At 45.0% G+C, this 21,324-nt stretch overlaps 1 protein-coding gene across 1 annotated transcript in view; it reads right to left on the reverse strand.

Moving 5' to 3' along the window:
• The window catches only part of LOC141083767 (ribonuclease H1-like), a 66,862-nt gene that overhangs the window by 37,178 nt on the left and 8,360 nt on the right, over positions 1-21,324 (reverse strand). The window contains exons 3-4 of the mRNA XM_073568155.1: positions 7,292-7,391; positions 6,269-6,323 (exon numbers count right to left, since the gene is read on the reverse strand). Coding sequence (XP_073424256.1) covers positions 6,269-6,323; positions 7,292-7,391 — 155 coding nt within the window. The remainder of the gene's footprint in view (positions 1-6,268; positions 6,324-7,291; positions 7,392-21,324) is intronic.

Raw genomic sequence — 21,324 nt, forward strand, 5'->3', positions numbered from 1 at the left:
TTCCCAAGTTTAAGTACTACTCTGGCTTTTTTTTTTTTTCTCATTACTTAACCTATGGTATCATGAATTTATGTTCTGCGTGTGTAGTACATACTAGTCGGTCTTCGCTCATTTCCATTGCCGCACCTCCTCGAACCACAATTGTATTTATGACTCGCCGGAACACTTCAGCATTTTCTGTGTGACCGGAAGTCACTTTCTCAATGTAAGCCTATGAGAGTCAGAACAAGGCTCTCAAACTTATATTGAGAGGAAGCAAGTTAAAATATGCCATGCTCAAAATCATATAAATAAGCAATAGACTTTTTGATATCCTTTTCTGTAAAGTGAAATAAAACTGGAATTACTGAGCTCTGCATGGTGGTGGCTCAGGGATGCCTACATTGAAGCATGGAGGTGAATCGGCGAGGTCCAGAGTAAAACATAACATGGTGGTGGTTTGAGAATACCTACATTAAGCCAAGGTGGTAGCTCAATGATGCCTACAGTGAAGCATAGCGGTGGCTCCATGATGCCTACAGTAAAGCATGGTGATGTCTACAGTGACTCAGTGATGTCTACAGTGAAACATGGTCATGGTTTAAGGATGCCTACAATAAACCATGGATGTGTCTCGATGCCTGCAGTGAAGCATGGAGATGGCTTGTGATGGTTTAGGGCTGCCTTCCTTCCCTTGCTAATGGAAACCTGATGTGTGTGAAGGGCAAGATGGATTTAAAGGTAACCTGTCACCGTGTTTGGTCACTATAAGATGCTGCCTTTCGGGGCTTTTCTACAGCCTTCTATAATGCTGTAGATAAGCCCCCGGACCGACCTGAAAGAGAAAAACAAGTTTTATTATAGTCACCTGGGGGCGGTCCGATGCAGTCCTGTCCGATGGGTGTCGCAAGTCCGGGGCCTCCCATCTTCATGCGATGTCGTCATCCTGCTTGCTTTGTGTCGCGCTCCTGCGCAGGCGTACTGATCTGTCCTGTTGAGGGCAGAGAAAAGTACTGCAGTGCACAGGCCCTGTGCCTCTCTGATCTTTCCCAGCACCTGTAAACTGCAGTACTTTGCTCTGCCCTCAACAGGGCAGAGAAGTACGCCTGCGCAGGAGTGTGACACGAAGCAAACAGGAGGACGACATCGCATTAAGATGGTAGGCGCCGGACCCGGACCTGCGACACCCATCGGACCATACCGCACCCGATTGCCCCCCCTTCCCCAAGGTGAGTATAATAAAGTTTGTTTCTTCTTTCAGGTCGGACCGGGGGCTTATCTACAGCATTATAGAATGCTGTAGATAAGCCCCCAAAAGGCAGTGGCCGCATCTTATGGTAGCAAAACGAGACAACAGGTTCCCTTTAATCAAGTACCAGGAAATTGTAGGGGGAAAAACACGGGTATTACATACCTGATAATGTGTTTTTTCATGAGACATGACGGCACCACGAGAGAGAGGGAATCCGCAATTCAAAGACAGGAAACCTCCAAGGTCTCGTTACCTCTAAATACTGCAGGAGACATCTCCTCACAAATGAAGCCTCTCCTCCTTCTGGTTATTAGGGTTAGGACAAAAGGATGGCAAGATTATCTCCTCTACCCAATGGAATTTTGATACCACCTTGGGAAGGTATGTTGGATCGAATTTTAATACAACTCTATCGTCCATGGCCTGATTGTAGGGAAGGTCTGCTGACAATGTGGGAAAATACCCAACCTACCAGCCAATGTGAGCACCACTAATAATGCTGTTTTTAATGTTAGAATCTTATTTGATGTTGTGTTTAGTGGTTCAAACGGACTCTCTGTCAGAGATAAGACTAAATTTAGATCCGGAGGAGGACGTGAGAGTCAGCTCTAGTACAGGCTCGGATAAACCTGGCCACCCATTTCCCAGGTCACAGTTAAACAAAGCTGCCAGGGCTGAGACTTGTACTTTGAGGGTACAGATGGCTACCCCCAATTCTACACCCTTCTGCAGAAATTCCAGTATTGCCACCATCAGGACTTCCCCGTCCCATATTGGGCCTGAGACAGATAAGAATCTTCTCCATAGTCTCCCATAAATTTTGGTAGTTACTGGCTTTCTGCTACTGAGTAAAGTGGATATTAACTCAGCTGAGAACCTCTTTTTCTCTAGTAGTGGCCTTTCAAAATTCCAGGCTGTCAAATGCAGCCCGGACTTCTGTGGGTGATTGAAGGTACCCTGTGTTAGACGTTCATGGACCTCTGGGAGCACCCATGGGTCCGTCACTGACATGACTCTCAGCCAGTAGAACCATGGTCTTTTCGGCCAAAAGAGGGCCATCACAATCACTAGCTCTGTCCTCCCTGATCTTTCTCAGAACTGCTGGTATGAGGCATATTGGAGGGAAGGTGCACAGGAGACCTGATGTCCACTCTAACCTGAAGGTGCCTACTGCCAGCAGCCTGTCTGCTGGACTTAGGGAACAGAATTTCTGAACCTTCCTGTTGGCTTTTGAGGTGAAGAGATCTATACTGGGTTTTCCCCACATGTGCACTAATCTGTTGAAAAAAAAAAATGGATTCTTTTAGGGACCACCTGGTTTCTGCTCAGAAAATCTGCCTTCAGGTTGTCTACACCTCGGATATGCAGGGCCGACAAAGAGGAAATGGTGTACTGCTAGAGTCATGATCCTCTGTTATCTGCATCAAGGACTGAGAACGGGTGTCGCTCTGGTGGTTTACATATGTGACAGCCTTAAGTGTGGTAATAACCCCTTTAGCGACTTTTCGATTGCCAGAAGTTCCCAATCGTCTGAGGATAGATTTCTCTTCTCCTAGGCCCAGGGATCCTGGAGCCATAGTTTGTCTAGGTGGGCTCCCCACCCCCAAAGACTGGCGTCTGTTGTGACTACCTTGAAGGCTGTGTATGTCCAGGGTACTCCTCTCAGGGAGGACCATCTGTAACCACCACCTGAGTGACTGGCATACAGAGTCCGGCATGGTAAGCTTCTGCTCTAAGTGTCCCTGAAGTTTCAGGTCATTCTGAAGCACACACTATTGAAGTTCCCCTGTGTGGAACTGGGCCCATTTCACCGCCGGTATGCAGGAGGTTAAGGACCCCAACCCCGACATGGCCCTTCTCGGAGTCATTTCCAGCTTTATTGTTTGATTTTCTCCTCTTCCTCCTCTGGGAGGCGACATTCCTGCACCACCAAGTCCACTGTTAACCCCAAGAAATTCTGGATCATTGCTGGTTCCAGTTTGGATTTTTTTTTTTTTTTTTTTGAGGTTCAGCTGCCATCCCAGCATCTGTAGTGCTTCCATCACTATTCTGACTTGTTCTTGACAGTGAGGGAGATTTCTTCCCACTATCAAGAAGTCGTCCAGATATGGCATTACCAGAGTATCTTTTCCTCTGAGATGTGCGGTGACCTTCTGCAATCAATTTTGTAAAACTCGAGGGCCTTATAGCTACACCAAAGGGCAATGCCCTGTACTGAAAGTGATGCCACTGTGACCCCATCTTGACTGCCACCCTGAGATATTTGGGATCTTGTTGCCTGATCGAGACGGCCTGAGGTCCAGGACTGCCATATAAGGCCGGGGGTCACACTAACCGACGCAAAATACGGTCAGTATTTTACATGCGTAATACGGATGAATGACCCCAAGTACCTAAGTAGTGCTCCGTATGTTATCCGTAATCAAGGTGAGGTCGCGTATTTTGCGCATGTAAGCATCCGTATGTAATCCGTCTGGCATCCGTATGGCGAGATTTTCTCGCAGGCTTGCAAAATGGACACATAATGGAGCCCTATGACAGGGTTTCTAACAGAAACCAAAGAATAGATATAGACACATTGCATATATATATATGCATTCTATGTGTATATATCTATTCATTCGTTTCTTTATTAAACCTGTCAGTGTGAGTTTACTGTATAGCGCACTGAATTGCCAGCTTTGCTAAAAGACACCGGGTGCGTATTTATCGCAAGTCACATGTGTGGTCCGTGTGTAATCCGTATTTTTGGCGCACCCATAGACTTGCATTGGCCGTAGTACGCTGACAATCGCAGCATGCTGCGATTGGCAAGGACTGTAGAATACGGATGAGAACTATACGGCTGGTGCGAGGGACCCCATAGAGAATCATTTGTCCGTGTCTAATGCGTGCTTTTAGCGCCTCTCACTCGGCCGTATTCCTCGCCAGTGTGACCCCGGCCTAACACTGAGGAAAGAGAAGTTTTACTGCTGACCTCATCATCTCCATCTTGAAAGATGGGATTATCAGATACCTGTTGATGCCTTTCAGATATACAATTGTCCTCCATGAATTGTCTTTCCCCCCCCCCCCCCTTCAATTCTGGTGTGCACTCTCTACAGACATCCCGACCTGTTCTTGCCAGCTGCTGGAGCACGCATTCACAAGTCAAGGGGGGAGTCCTGTGCGCACCCGGTCCTCACGGTGCGCGCCCGGCCTCTCTCAGTGTTCCCGCGCCATGACACCCAGCCGCTGCCCCCTCCATACTTGTGCCTCCTGGAGGTAGCAGCCACTCACCCTGGCCACCACTGCTGCAGGTATTCTTCCTTCCCAAATGGTGACCGGCGTCTTGGGCTCAACAGGGAGGGCAAATAAATTTGGCCTCTGAGGAGTTTAATTCACCTGGGCACCGATGTGCCTCACTCACGGGCTGCATGGCCACTATGTGTTGACAGGGAGGGCACAGTAAAATGTGGCCTCCGAGGACCTTAGGATAACGTAGGGCATGTCGCAGTCAAGGAGGGTGCACTCAATGTGTCCTCTGAGGCTCCAATTTTCACCTGGGCATTTGCCTCACGGGCTGTGGCCATGCGTTCGCTCAGGGGGGGCATGGGAAGACATGGCCCCCCGAGGCGACTACTGGTACCTGGTGATGGGTGCAGCAGACCCGTGCCTGCCAATAACCATCCGACCCGACCCAGGCATCCTCTTCTTTCTTTAAGAGTCTTCATCTTGAGGGTTCCCCACCAAGGACAGGAAACCAACTGGTGCAGAGAGGAGCCACCCCTTTTATCTTGAAGGTTTCCTGTCCTTGAAGGGCAGATCCCCTCTCTCGTGGTGCTGTCATGTATGATGGAAAAAGTTTATTAAACCTTTAGGTGCTTCACAAGAATTGAAGCAATGTGAAAAAAAAAATAAATAAAATTTTTTCACAAATTTTTTTTTTTTTTACTTCGGACACAATTTTTTTTTTTTTATTTTGTCAAGGGTATCAGGAGAAGATTAACCACAATATTTGTTGTGCAATTTCTCCTGAGTTCACCGATACCCCATGTGTGGAGGAAGACCACCGCTTCTGGCTGTTCATGCAGACGCTCAGCCACAGGCAGAGCTGAGCTGCTGCACTGATCGGGCGGGAGGTGCTGATATTTCAGAATCTCCTGCACGATCATGCTGTTATCGGTCAGTCAGATTGACCGATCACAGCGTTCTGGGTGCGGGGACCAACAGCATGGATCCCCAGACCTCTTCCCGTGCCTCTCAGCTGTCGGCACTGAATTGTTCCTGCGTGTTTACAAGCAGTAACAGTTTAAGTGCATGATGGATACAGTCCTTTCTGGTGAGGGAACTGACACCTAGCCATGATGGACTGTGTCCGTCAATGGGTTAACAGACATCCAGCATCACCCACATTACTAGAAGGCCAAACACAAAACACATCCAAGACCTGCGTTTTCAGGGACCATTTCTTTCATTAACTACATTTGCACAGCCCATACACAAGAAAATTCTGCTGTCGTATTCTAAAACGTGGTAAAGCAGCTGCATGAGATCATACAGCTATGATGAAGTCAGCTGTCAAAGACTGCTAGTTACTACCTTCCTAATGGCTGCATACACAGACCTGAATAAGTATTATATATACACACACAGCAACAGGAAGTGCAACCGGTCATGTAATTGCTGGGAGTATGGAAGGAGCAGGAGTTGCTAGGTCCTAGGAGACCACTGAAATGCACCTTGAAGGCCGAATTTCCACTGTAACTGGGGCTAATATACCAGCCATTATTGAAGAAATCAGATAAAAAAAAAAAAAAAGTTATGAAAATTACATAAACATTATGCCCCTTGTATCACATCAAGAAAAAAAAAATGTTACAGCTCTACAAAGCGCAAGAAAATTAAAGCCACACTTGCATGTGTGGGAGAAGATAAACAACATATTCCATTACTTTAGAGAAAGTCTGAACAGGCTCCCTCTAACCAAGAAATATATAGTTTTCAGTAATAGTGTTTAATCTACCAAGAATCAACATTATGGTAAATGCCAACTACCTGAAGTTCAGCCCTCTGGTTGGTTGGTCTGCCTTCCAAGCTTTCTGATACATTTCTGAAAAAGTAAATTTATATACAAGTTTATACATTTGTGCAAAGTTTTTAAAAATAGTTTGTGGATTAAAAAGAACATAACTATATCATACAACTGCGCCAAGGCCCCGATTAGTCAATCAGCTTTCACAACAACTAAAAATGTTGCAAAATGTTAGCTTACACACCAATCGCAAGGGAAGAAGCCTCATACACAAGGGGCCAGGCCAAGTGTGACTGATTAATTCATCCTAATCTACACCCAAAAAGTGGAGTAAGTTACAACAGAAGTGACAAAGTACGGTACACTAGTATAAGTGTTTCTTGAGGTGATGAAAGATCGAAATTCATCTAAAAATGTAAAATTACTTCACCTGAAACAAGAATAAAAAAAAAAATAAAACAATGTCCTTATTTACAGTAACTGAAGTGCTTCCCCCCCCAAAGATACATTAGAAAGGGACTACAAAAGCCCACACAGATCAGATTGACATGCGAAACTGCACGATCAATGGATACATTTTAGGCTAGTTTCACACTAGCGTTTATTCGACGCAGCGCACGGCGCCGCTAAGCCCCGCTCCCTGCGGTCATCGCCGCCTACTATCGAACATGGACGCTTGCGATCTGCGCACCCCATCTTTAGCATAGGGTGCGCAGATCGTGCACTGGCCGCGCGCTAGTAGGATTTTGGCGTGCGCTGCGCACTTTTGAAGGTGCGCCGAAATGCAACATGCTGCGTTCGGCGCGCACAGGCCCAGATCGCAAGCGTCCATGTGCGATAGTAGGTGGCGATGACCGGATGGGGCGAGCAGGGAGCCGGCAGGGGGCGGGACTTAGTGGCGCCGTGTCGAATAAACGCTAGTGTGAAACTAGCCTAAAACATTACAGGAAAAAAAAAAAAAAAAAAAAAAAAATTTTCACAAAGTTTCCTTACTTCATTTAGCCAAAATATAAGTATGAACAAAATCCATTAAAGGAATTACTTACAAAGGACTTTCGGGACCCCAATAAACACCAATTCCACCTCTTGCTCCATATCTTCCATTGTTAAAACAGCAACCATCAGTATAGACATCTGCCGATCTTCCTGTAGAGAAAAACAAACAACCTGTCTTGTCACAACATGAAATATATTTCAGAGTCAATTTATCATTGCAATCAAATTTTAGGTATTGCAAAGCATGTATTCACATTTATTTCTGTACACCAATGGGTGTGCAAAATATAAAAACCATCAGATTCCACACAGGGCCATCATGCAGCATCCAATATTATGGACACGCTACATTTTCTCTGACATATTGTAAGAAACTGTATTTGGTCTTGTAAATTCACAATAACTGCCAATGTATAAAAACAGATTGTACAAAGATTGCACACATGATAAACAAGGAAACAATCGTCTGAGGCTTATAGATGACACTTGGACAATTTTTAATACTGTTGTGTGGACCAATTGTGCTCTGTACCCCACCATAGCTTAGCAAGATTGTCACACCATCTCCATGGGAAAGCTCAACTAACTCATCACGAGCTGTGGCGTACCAGTCATCAGAAGTTGCTATACATTCACTTATATGTTTTGCTCTCTGTAAAATGCAAAATCTCTCAGATACAAGAGGGGGTTACTTTCCTCTTTTACCAACCTCCTAAGAAAAAAAAAAGTAGTTGCACTTTGATATGGTCTTTGCAGCTGACAACAGCAAAACCATTTCCCCAGAAAACATTCATGAAACACTATTGAAAGAATCAAAATTCTGCCAAATGGGCGGCATTTGTGAGACATCAGGGCGTGAGAAGCAGCGGCTAGTATGCACGCCTATCAATAGTAATGGCGCTTCTTACACCAGAAATATTACTCCGGTCCCTGAATGGAGTAATATTTCTGGCAAGGTGCATGCTGCATCAACAAGATTAACTGAATTTTATCAAGTGGCATGGGCCTCTTAATGAATTTGCAACATCTTATACTGCACAACACAACAGGTATCAATCTTATACTGCACAACAGGTATCAATCTTATACTGCACAACAGGTATCAAGACTGATGTACAGAATGGCTGTCTTAACCCTTTCACGACCTTTGATGTATATATACGTCAAAGGTTGTATCCCGGTATTTGATGCGGGCTTGCACGGCGAGCTCACATCTTTCCCTGCATATAATGGAAGATTTAATAAGTCATCATGTGCCTTCAACAGCGGCTGGTGGATCGGTGCTCTGCTCACGGCTGTTAACCAGTTAAATCCTCCTGTAAATTACAGACAGTGGGATTAAACACACGCCAGCGGGAAGCTCATCATACATGCCACCCATTAGCACCCCGTCAAGTGATTGACCCCCCCCCCCCCAATGATTTGTCATTAAATCCGGGGGTTTGCTGATGACTCCGTGCCAGTCACTACAATCTGCCTGTGAATGCAAGCTCAGGAGAATGAGATTTCTGCTATACATACTGTAGCAGGGCTGAAGCACGGTTACGTATAGCCTAGGCGATCAGACGATCGCAACTTCAAGCCTCATAAGGGAACTAGGAAACAAAACAAAAAAAAAAAACCCAGCTCCAGAAAATGACATATGGTGCTTTTATTTTTTTTTTTTTTAAATGAGCCCTCATACAGCCCCCCCCCCCCCCAAAAAAAAAGATAGATATATATATAGATATATATATATATATATATATATTCCTTTCAACATGCAAAGGGGCCGTCTAATCATTTTACGCCGTTTAGGAAAACCCAGACCTCTACACTTGGACAAGCCTTATACAATTTACTTTTCTTGCAAATGGCAAAAAAATTCCCTCTTCCAGGAGCTACAACTTTTTTTTTTTTATCCCTCGGTCGACATAGCCGGACTTGTTTGTTGCAGTACTATGTATAGCTTTACAAGACTGCACTCCATTCATTTTAAACATACAATTTACTGGAAAATGAGAAATTATAAATTCCAAAGGCGATGAAATTGCAGAGAGAAGGAAAAAAAAAAAAAACCCACTACAACCCTGTCATGGATTTTAGAAGTGGGAGTTGTTTTTACGGGAATCCTTGTGCAGTGTGCAGTAAGGCCATGTGCACACGATGCAGATATCCAACGGATACACAGCAGATTTTACCACGCAGAAACGTTGCATATCCGCATTGTGATGTACAGTAGCATGTTAGTCAATTGGAAAAAAAAAAAAAAAAAAAACGCTGTGCAGACGCTGCAGATTTTTATGCGCGGTTTTCTTGTGGTTCAAAATGTGCAGCATGTCACTTCTTTTGTGTGGTTTTCCACCTGCTCCATTCTCCAAATCTGCAGGGGGAACACCGCAAGAAAACAAAGGAAGAAATCCACTGGAAAAATGCAGGTCATTTGACCTGCGGATTTCTTCAATTCTGCGCGGAAAAATCCGCAGGGCTAAAAAGTACGTCTGCACTTAGCCTAAAAATGACCTGGAAATAAGATTCTTCAGGCCACGGGTCAGTAGGCTTACAGAGGTACTAAGCTTGTAGGTTTTTTTTGTTTGTTTTCTGTTTTTTTTTTTAATTAAGGGGTGAAAAACAAAAAAAAAAAAAAAAATCTTAAGTTTGCAAAACGGAAAAAAAAACAAAAAAAAAAAAAAAAACAACAACACTGGTTTGTGCCGCAATTTTATTACATGGAGCATTATTGCATTTTTATATCCCAGTTCATGTTTTTTAATTGTTTTTTTTTCCCCAGTCTGTTGGCTTCATGTGCATACAAAGGTGTGACCTGCCTTTCCTTGAGGTGGGCATTATATTGATGTGGGTCTCCCATGGCTGTGTGTCCACTAGCTGGGCTCAGTCCTTCTCAGTCCTAACCACATGCATGGCACTTTAAAAACGGTAAGATTTTTAAAATTACAGTTAGGACTGTCCCAACCAGGGTCACCGTGGAGTGGTGGGACGGATTTTTTTTTTTTTTTTTTTTAAAAATCAAAAAAAACATTTTTAACTAAGTACCCCAAGTTATTTTCAAGCACTATTGCTGTTTATTTACTGCAGGGCATTCAATCAATAGGAAAAACACCACTCACAATTTTGGTGTTGAGGGCACAAATACTAACCATCACACCCATCAGAAAATCCTTGTAAGATATATTATCGAGAGCAATATCAAATGACAAGGATACAGAACAATATCAAGAAATATTATTGACACCGATAGCAAACAATAAGGCTATGTGCACACGGTGCGGATTCTGCTGTGGAATTTTCCGCGCAGACTTTGCTAAATCTGCAGGTAAAATGACCTGCGGATTTCCCCTGCAGATTTCTATAATGGAGCAGGTGGAAAACTGCAACAAAACCGCACAAAAGAAGCGACATGCTGCTTCTTTCAGGCTATGTGCACAGGATGCAGATTTCGGATCCGCAGCGGATTTTTCAGCGCAGAAATGCTGCAGATCCGCACTGTGTACTGTAAATCACTGTAAAAAAAAAAAAAAAAAAAAAAAGCTGTGCAGAAAATTCAGTGCGGAATTGCTGCGGATTTAAAAGGAGTGCATGTCACTTTTGTGCGGATCTGCAGCGGTTCTGGACCCCTCAATGATAGAAATCCGCAGTGGCAAAAACTGCAGAAAATCCGCACCAATTCCGCACCAAAAAGAAAACGCTTAGGGTATGTGCACACTGCAGATTCATCTGCGGGTTTTTTCCCGCGGAACCACAGGTAAAGTGACCTGCGGTTTGACACCTGGACAATGGAATAGGTGGCAAACCGCAGCAGAATCCGCAGAAACAATTGACATGCTGCGGAAAAAAAAAAAAACAACGCAGCTTTTCCGCAGGTAAAAAACCGCAGCGTGAGCACTGCGGTTTTGAAAACCCATAGGCTAACATGGTAAAGTACCATGTCTGCGGAACTGCTGCAGTTCTGCAGGGCCAAAACCGCAGCGTGTGCACATACCCTTACAAACAGCGGCAAAACCGTGGCTGCGGATTCTGCCAGGAGATGCGGATTTTGTGCAGAAAATTCTGCACCACTTTTCCTACGTGTGCACATAGCCTCATTCTGCACCAAATCTGCGCAGAAAAAAAATCTGCAGCATGTGCACAGCGTTTTTTTTTTTGTTTTACATAGCCTTAAATGGTCCTGTACATCACGTGCAGTTCTGCAGAGCCAAATCTGCTGCAGAACTACACAGAATCTGCACCGTGTACACAGGGCCTAAGACGATCAAACAATATCCCCATTTACAGTAGATTCTAGGGGACAATCAGAAAAGTACATAGACAAAAAAAAAAAAATGTCTAAAACAGAAGTGATTTTATAACTAGAATCAGTTGAGCAGCATAAAATTGATAAAACAATTAACAAAACCAGTACAATATTATATAAAGATACATACATTCCCTAGGCTTAATGAGCAGTCGGACAACTGTACAATTGCATAGCGCTCAGACCACAATGTACGGACTGGCCAGCAGCTCTCCTGACCTAAGCGTGACAGCTGCATAGATATGAAGCCCTCACACTCAAGAGCTGCTGGAAAGTCCATGCATTGTGGACCAATAGGTATGGCTGTCTGACTGCAGTTTTTAATAGTAATTTCCATCATGTCATAATTACCAGAAAGGAACCCTTCAGATAACCAGGATGCGCTATGCCACTTGTGTGGCCCTCATTTCCTTGCAATGTTATCCTCTTGGAATGGCCTACCTCTCTCAGGGACCATCTCTAAAGGCCAACCTTCATCCAGGGAATGCCAACGCTCTCCTTCCTCTTACATTTTTTTTCCCTGTGTCACTTATACACCATCTAGGAATTCAGTTGTATATTTCCCCTACCAACGTAGAGACAAAATGTCTCACTCTGAGAAAAAAGAACAGTTTTCATCAATCTGTTCTTTACCTACAGTATGCTCACAAAAGGATAACTTGTACCTGGTACCTTCTCCTCCGCTTTCAAACATGCCACAATCACACCTGTCGGGATCCCTCAGATACTTCTTTCATCCAAAGGACCGATGTTCTTGGGTGTAGGACACCATATGTCTCTAATTGATTGCCCCGTCGAGAAGAATTACACAGACACAAGCTGTATGATACAACTCGGGATGCCTGCTGAGCGCCTCTGCCCCCTCAGTCAAGCTTTCCCCTTTTATGATAAAGAATTTAGATATTTACAGACATGCGCAATAAAGAAAAGAAAAATAGTTACACAACTTGTTCTTCTACAACAGCTTTGCCATGTAAGCAGGAAATATTTGACCTTGGTTCACAAGGGAAAATGGCTGAGTCATATCCCTGAAGAAAAAAAATAATGTCCAGCAGATTTTATTTAACTCATTCAGTTCTTATCACACCCATCCTCAAAAAGCCATCCCTTGATCCGAGCGCTATGTCCAGCTATCGCCCCATATCTTTGCTCCCAAACTCCTTGAGCAGCACGTCCCACGCTGAACTTTCCTCTCACCTTGCATCCAACTTGCTCTTCGACAACCTACAATGTGGCTTCCTTCCCCATCATTCCACTGAGACTGCCCTGACCAAACTTACCAACGACTTACTCACAGCCAAAGCTAACAGACAGTTCTCTATACTACTCCTTCTAGACCTGTCCTCTGCCTTCGACAAAGTTGACCACTGCCTCCTGCTACAGATCCTCTCTTCCTTTGGTGTCAAAGACCTTGCACTATCCTGGATCTCCTCATACCTTACCAACCGCACATTTAGCATTTCCTACTCCCATACTACCTCTTCATCTCACCCCCTCTCTCTGTTGGTGTCCCTCAAGGCACTGTCCTAGGACCCCTTACCTTCTCAATCTATACCCTTGGCCTGGACAACTCAAAGTCCTATGGCTTCCAGGACCATCTATATCCTGTCCCGGTAATCCGCTGCCTCAGAGTAAAGCCCCCGTTACACATAGCGATATCGCTAGCAATATCACTGTAACGTCACTGGTTTTTGTGACGTTATAGCGATATCGCTATGTCTGATACTTACCTCCGACCGCTCCCCCGCTGGTTATCGCTGATCGCGCGAGAAGGTCCTGGACAATTTCTCATCGGGTGCTTCCTGCTGGGCTTCCTGTGGCGCTGACGAGCGACGTGTGGACGCGGGAGGGAGGACATCAGGATTGCTGCGTCTGACAGGTAAGTAGCGACCCCCGACCCCTGCTATGTCGCTGGTGAGATCTGCCTGTGTGGCAGCTCACTAGCGACCACTTAGCGATGCACCAGCGATCCATATCGTTGTTGGGATCGCTGGTGCATCGCTAAGTGTAACGGTACCCTAACCCTTGATTCTGCCCTTCAAACCAAACATCCAAGCTCTCGCCACCTCCTGTCGCCTCCAGCTGAAAAATATTTCCAGAATCCATCCTTTCCTCAACCCTCTACCAAAATGCTTGTGCATGCCCCAATCATCTCCCGCCTCGACTACGGCAACATCCTCCTCTGTGGCCTACATTCTAACACTCTCGCACCCCTCCAGTCCATCATTAACTCTGCTGCCCAACTAATTAATCTCTCCTCGCTACACTCCTGCTTCCCCCCCCCCCCCCCCTCTTTGCAAATCCCTTCACTGGCTCCCAATTTCCCAGCATATCCAGTTTAAATTACTAAGGCCGGGGTCACACTAACCGACGCAAAATACAGTCAGTATTTTACAGGCGTAATACAGATGAATGGCCCCTAAACAGTGCTCCGTATGTCATCCGTAATCAAGGTATGGTCGCGTATTTTGTGCATGTAAGCATCCGTATGGCGAGATTTTCTCGCAGGCTTGCAAAATGGACATATAATGGAGCCCTATGACAGGGTTTCTAAACAGAAACGAAAGAATAGATATAGACACATATGTATTCTATGTGTCTATATCTATTCTTTCGTTTCTTTATTAAACTTGTCAGTGTGAGTATACTGTATAGCGCACTGAATTGTCGGCTTTGCTAAAAGACACCGGATGCGTATTTCTCGCAAGTCACATGTGTGGTCAGTGTGTAATCCGTATTTTTTGCGCACCCATAGACTTGCATTGGCGTACTACGGGCGTAGTACGCTGACAATCGCAGCATGCTGTGATTGGCACGGAGCGTTGGATACGGATGAGAAATATACGCCTGGTGCGAGTGACCCCATAGAGAATCATTTGTCCGTGTCTAATGCGTGCTTTTAGCGCCTCTCACTCGCCCGTATTCCTCGCCAGTGTGACTCCGGCCTAACACTGACCTACAAAGCCATCCATAACCTTTCTCCTCCATATATTTCCCGAACTAATCTCTCAATATCTTCCCTCACATAATCGCCGATCCTCCCAAGACCTCCTTCTCTCCTCCACGCTTATTCGCTCCTCAACCAATCGCCTCCAAGACTTCTCCCGAATATTCCCCATCATCTGGAACTCTGTCCCCCATCATGTCCAGTTATCCACCATATTTGGATCCTTCAAACGGAACCTGAAAACCCATCTTTTCAAAAAAAAGCTTACAACCTGTAATGACCACACAGCCACCTCAACATCTTTGGAGCTACTGCAACCCCCGACCTACTGTCTCCTTCCCCATAATCCTGTAGACTGTAAGCTCACAAGGGCAGGGTCCTCTTTACCAGTGTTAGTTTTGTTTACAGTAAGTGATATTTGTATTTTGATGTAACCCTGTCTCATGTACAGCAGCATAGAATTAATGGTGCTATATAAATAACTTGTATTTGAAAATATACCTGTATTAGCTTGACCGTGAAAAATTCCTTTTTTTTATATTTCCAAAATATTGAGTAGGTTCACATACTATGACTGTAATACACATGATATATAAATTTTGATGTAACTACACTTGTAAGTTCTCCTTTTCCCACTTTTTTCCTCCCATCTACTTATTTTTTTTCTCTCCATACTATTCTTCACTCTTTTCTATCTATATTTGTAAAAAGTTAGTGTCAAAAATTATTGAAACACTGGATACTGACATCCTGATTAATTTTCATTAGCACATTTTATTTACATGAGGCAGAGACACGGTGACAACCGGTTGTTATCACACCCTAATGGCTCTAATACAATGGGACATTTCTTGTGATCTCGGGAACCTTTGGACTTGAGAAGCAGTGAAATGAAGCCGATTTACACTTCTAAATGGAAACTGACTAGTGATGAGCGGAGTCTACTCGTTGCTCGGGTTTTCCCCGGGCATCCGAGTATTTTGACGTGCTTGGAGATTAAAGGGGGTTTTACACATAGCAATATCGCTAAAACGTCACTGATTTTGTGACGTTATAGCGATATTGCCATGTGTGATACTTACCTCCGACCGGCTCCCCTGTTGTCTGTCGCTCATCGCGCGGCTCCATTTCTCATCGTCTGCTTCTTGCTGTGTGAGACGAGCGACGCTGGACGCGGGCGGGAGGACGTCTGGATAGCTGTGTGTGAAAGGTAAGTATTGTCCGCTGCGTCGCTGCTGCATCACTGTGAGATCTTCCTGTGTGGCAGCTCACTAGCGATCATTTATAGCGATGCACCAGTGATCCTGACCGGGTCGTATCGCTGGTCGGATCGCTAAATGTAAAAGGGCCTTTAGGCTATGTGCACACGGTGCGGATTCTGCTATGGAATTTTCCACGCAGATTTTACTAAATCTGCAGGTAAAATGATGTGCGGATTTAGGCTATGTGCACACGCTGCGGATTCTGCTGTGGATCCACAGCGTTTCTGGCCCTGCGGGTCTGCGTTGTATAGTACCATTATTTTCAATGGCAAAACCAAAAACGCTGGGCACATGCTGTGGATTTTTCCACGCGGATTTGCTGTGGGTTACAATCCGCATCATGTCAATTCTTTGTGCAGAATCCGCTGCGGTTTCACACCTTATCCATTATGAGGTGTGAAACCGCAGGACTTTTGACCTGCAGATTTTTACAAATCCACGGGGACAAATCCGCAGCTCTTAAAACTACGTGTGCACATAGTCTTAGTGCGGATTTCCCCTGCAGATTTCTATAATGGAGCAGATGAAAAACTGCACAAAAGTAGTGACATGCTGCAGTTTTAAATCTGCAGCATGTGCACAGCGTTTTTTGTTTTACATAGCCTTAAAGGTACTGTACATCACTTGCAATTCTGCTGCAGAACTGCACAGTTTGAGTTGACGCAGCAGCATGATTTGTGGCTGCTGGACAGGCTGAACACGTGGCAATTACATGTATTCACCCTGTCCAGCAGCCGCGTCGACACAAACTAAATCTCTGAGCGCGTTAAAATACTCGGAGGACACCGAAGCAACGAGAATACTTGCTCATCATTAAAACTGACCCAAAGCTTAGTGAGTAGGGAACTGTTAGCTACAGGAAACCATTTTTGTTACAATACAAAATGCTTTATTGATTGACTAACTTTGTAGTCCGAATTAAAAGTACAATAAATGTCTTCATATACTGTATATACTAGAGTACAAGCCAACCTGAGCATATGCAGAGGCACCTAATTTTACTACAAAAAAAAACAAACCACACTAATCAAAACTTAAGGATATGAGTATAAGCCGGGAATGCTTTGTCCCCTCATCCCCATTCCCGGTCTACACTGCCACCTCATCCCTATTCTGATATGCATGGCACCCTTCAGAAAAACAAACAAAAAAATAAATAAGCCATCCTACTTATCTTTCTGCGCTCCCTCGCAGCCTCTTGTTCCGGTGGCAGCAGATGATTTATGCTTGTAAGCAGCGCATGGCAGGGACGTCATGCACGGCTTACAAGCAGAGGATAGCTGCCAGAATACTCACTGCTCGCCATGCCGTGACTATATTCGTGGAGAGCAGTGAGTATTCATTGTCCTTTAGTAGCACGCAGTGTCAACTGCAGCCACTGGCTCGCTGCAGCGGACAGATTACTAGTGCCGCTACTTAAGAGAATGAATATTGACTGCCCTCCACGCCAATGGGGAAATAAAAAAAAAACAAAAAACCAATTTTTATTGTAAGCCGTCTTTGCACAGTAATGCGATTATTTTGCTCCTCTCAAAAATTGAGTAGAAAATGTGGGAGGTTATGCAAATAAAGATAAAGGCTGATTTATGAATTTTAAATTCTCACTCCATGTAAATACTTCTATGCCCAAAAATGACAAAAGTATTCTGGGAGTGAAACCTTTTATTGGCAAACAAGAAGAATTATGTCTGCAGCTTTTAGAGCACAGGGGCTCCTTTCTTCAGGCACATTTACAAATGAATGACAGACAAAAGCACAACATTTAAGAGACATTGCAATAGGACATTTGTGTGAAAGTTGATTCTTCCTAAAGATAAGCCAAGGAAGTCAAATTAAGGTTTTTGTTACAAATGGAGAGGTGGTGCACATGAGAAAAGAGACATAGCAAATCGGGAAGACTATACTACTTTTCTAATCGGAGGTTATTTGCTAATATTATATATCTACTACATATTGGGATAGGATCTTCGATGGGAATATCCCTTTAAAGGGAATCTGTCACCCTTTTTTTGGCTTTGCAGCTGCTGGCATAGACATCGGGGGCTTATCTACAGCATTCTGTAATGCTGTAGATTAGCCTCCGATGTAACCTGAAAGAGAAGAAAAACACGTTATATTATACTCACTGAGGTGGGCGGTCCGATGGGTGTTGCGGTTCAGCGCCTCCCTTCTTCATGCGATGACGTCCTCTTCTCCAGTCCTGAAATGGCTCCGGCGCAGGCGCACTGCTTTGCACTGTTGAGTCCTGCAGTACGCAAGTGTCGGGAGAGGTCTGGCGCCTGCACACTGCAGAATTCTGCTCTGTCCTCAACAGGGCAGAGCAATGTGCCTGCGCCATTTCAGGACGGGAGAAGAGGACATCACCACATGAAGGGAGGCGCCGGACCGCAACACCCATCGGACTGGACCGGACCGCCCACCTCGGTGAGTATAATATAAAGTGTTTTTCTTCTCTTTCAGGTTACATCGGGGGCTTATCTACAGCATTACAGAATGCAGTAGATAAGCCCCCAAAGTCTATGCCGGCAGCTAATAGGGGATAAAAAGGGTGACAGATCCCCTTTAAGGCAGAGTTCACACGTGGCGTTTTTTTCGCGCTTCCGCGGCGGTTTTAACCGCGCGATTTTGCCACGAAAACGCGAAAAATAAGCATCCCATGCATTCCTATGGGATTCTGCAATGCTGTGCTAATGCTGCGGTTTTTACTGCGGCGGAATCGCTTCGCGGTAAAAAACGCAGCATGCTCATTAATTTGCGGAATCGCGGCGATCCCGCACCCATAGGAATGCATTGCTCCGCTTACTTCCCGCATGTGGCTGTGCACAACATGCGGAAAGTAAGCAGAACAATTGCGGATGGTACCCACGGTCCGGAGGAGAGGAGACTGTCCTCCGGGCTTTGGGTACCATATCCCTGTAAAAAAAATAGAATTTAAAATAAAAAAATATTGTTATTCTCACCTTCCGACGTCCCACGCAGCCTTCCCGCCTCTCTCCACGCTCTCGTTCCCAGTAATCCTTTGCGAAAATGCCCGCGATGGTGTCCGTTCTCGCGGTATCGCGAAGTCTCGCGGTCATTCGCGCGACGTCATCGTGAATAACCGCGAGACTTCGCAATCCCGCGAGAACGGACGTCATCGCGGGCATTTTCGCAAAGGATTACTGGGAACGGATGCGCGGTACGTCGGAAGGTAAGAATAACACCATTTTTTATCTTTTACTACTGATGCTGCATAGGCGGCCTCAGTAGTAAAAAGTTGGTCACACTCGTCAAACACTATGTTTGACGAGTGTGACCAACCTGTCAATCAGTTCTCCAAGCGATGCTACAGATCGCTTGGAAAACGCTAGCATTTTGCAAGCTAAATACGCTTGCAAAATGCTAGTTTTTCCGCGGGAAAATCGCGGGAATTTAAAATGCGATTTTCCTGCGGAATGGAATTCCGGAATTCTCGCAGTAATTTCCGCGAGAGTTCCGGTACGTGTGCACTTAGCCTAAGGGATCTCCTTGTCAGAAGTGTCCTCACCTCATCATCATAGACATGAACATTAACTGTACCCACATATTACCAACAAATACAGTTCGCATACCCAACACAAAATCGGGACTATATAATCACGGACTTCTTTTCATGTCCATCCTCCAATGTGGTGTACATGATACAATGTACCCTGGAGGTACCTACTTTGGGGAAACCATGCAAAAGCAACAAACGAGAAGAACCTACACTGGCACACAATTAAGAATTAATTTGACACCTGTGGGCAGGGCTGTGGAGTCGGTGCTCATTTTGGTGGAGTCGGTATAAAATGGACCGACTCCGACAATATATAATAAATTGGGTACAGTAATTCAATGCAGGATTTGATGAATATTTTTTCATAGGAGTTTGGGAAAGTTATGAAATGTCCTATAAATGGCTGTTATATTCCTGATCTAAGGCTACATTCACACACAGCGTTTTTCCTGTGTTTTTTGAGGATACGTTTTTCAGCTGCAAAAGCTGATCATCTTTTTAAAAAACTGCATCACCTGAAAGGTTTTTGAGCTCATAGATAATGTTTTCAATAGCAAAAGCAGATTAGAAATCTGCTCTATCTATATATCCATATGGTATCTGTACCAAAAAGAATGAAAACCGGGTAGTACACCAATATATATTCTGTTCTATCTAAATATCTTGATTATTGGATCATAAAAATGATTAAATGTCTGAGGTTCACATTGTACTACAATAAATTTTTCACTTAAATATAAGCAATGTGTGGGAGTCGGAGTCGGTGTAAGGGAAATTGAGGAGTCGGAGTCGCAGGTTTGGCTTACCGACTCCACAGCCCTGCCTGTAGGAAAACAATTCTCTGCACCTGGACACTGTATGACAGCTATAAAAGTCTAAGGGTACCGTTACACCTAGCGATGCACCAGCGATCCCGACCAGCGATATGACGCGGTCAGGATCGCTGGTGCATCGCTAGGTGGTCGCTAGTGAGCTGCCACACAGGCAGATCTCACCAGCGACATTGCTGGGGACGGGGGTCGCTACTTACCCGTCAGACGCGGCGATCCTGCGTCCTCCCGCCCGGCTCCACGCGTCGCTCGTCGTCGCCACAGGAAGCGCCGCAGGAAGTGACCGACGAGGAATGGTCCAGGAGCTTCTCGCGCGATCAGCGATAACCAGCAGGGGAGCCGGTCGGAGGCAAGTATCACACGCAGCAATATCGCTAGCAATATCGCTGCAACGTCACAAAATCAGTGACTTTACAGCGATATTGCAGTGTGTAACGGGGGCTTAAGGCTATGTGCACACGTAGTTTTTTTTGGTGTGCGGATTTTGGAGCGAAAACCGCAGGTAAATACGCAGGACAAAAGTCCTGCGGTTTTGCACCTCATAATGGATGAGGTGTAAAACTGCAGCGTTTCTGCACCAAACAATTGACATGCTGCGGATTGAAAACCGCGCAAAAAAATCCGCAGCATGTGCACAGCGTTTTTTAATTTCCATAGGAAATAAAGGTATTGTACAACGCAGCAGAATCTGCTGCGGACCCGCAGCTGCAATAGCGCTGCGGAACCGCAGCAGAATCCACACCGTTTACACGTACCCTTAGGCCCTGTGCACACGGTGCAGATTCTGTAGCAAATTTGGCCCTGCAGAACTGCACGTAATGTACAGTACCATTTATGGCTATGTAAAACAATGTGCACATGCTGCAGATTTTTCCGTGCAGATTTGGTGCGGAATAAAAGCAGCATATCTCTTCTTTTGTGCGGTTTTGCTGCAGTTTTCCACCTGCTCCATAAGGATAAGTGCACACGTAGATTTTCCTCCTGCGGATTTTTCCGCGCAGATTTGAAGAAATCCGCAGGTCAAATGACCTGCATTTTTCCTGCGGATTTATTCCTGTTTTTGTGCGGTTTTCTCCCTGTGGATTTGGAGAATGGAGCAGGCGGAAAACCGCAGCGTTATTTTTATTTATTTTTTTTTAATTGATTTACATTGTACTGTAAATCACTGTGGATCCGCAGCGTTTCTGAGCGGTAAAATCAGCTGCGGATCCGCAGGAAAAATGTATCGTATGCACA

The sequence above is a fragment of the Dendrobates tinctorius genome, unplaced genomic scaffold, assembly GCF_039654945.1.
Source record: "Dendrobates tinctorius isolate UK_male_01 unplaced genomic scaffold, ASM3965494v1 ptg000021l, whole genome shotgun sequence".
Lineage (NCBI taxonomy): Eukaryota > Metazoa > Chordata > Amphibia > Anura > Dendrobatidae > Dendrobates > Dendrobates tinctorius.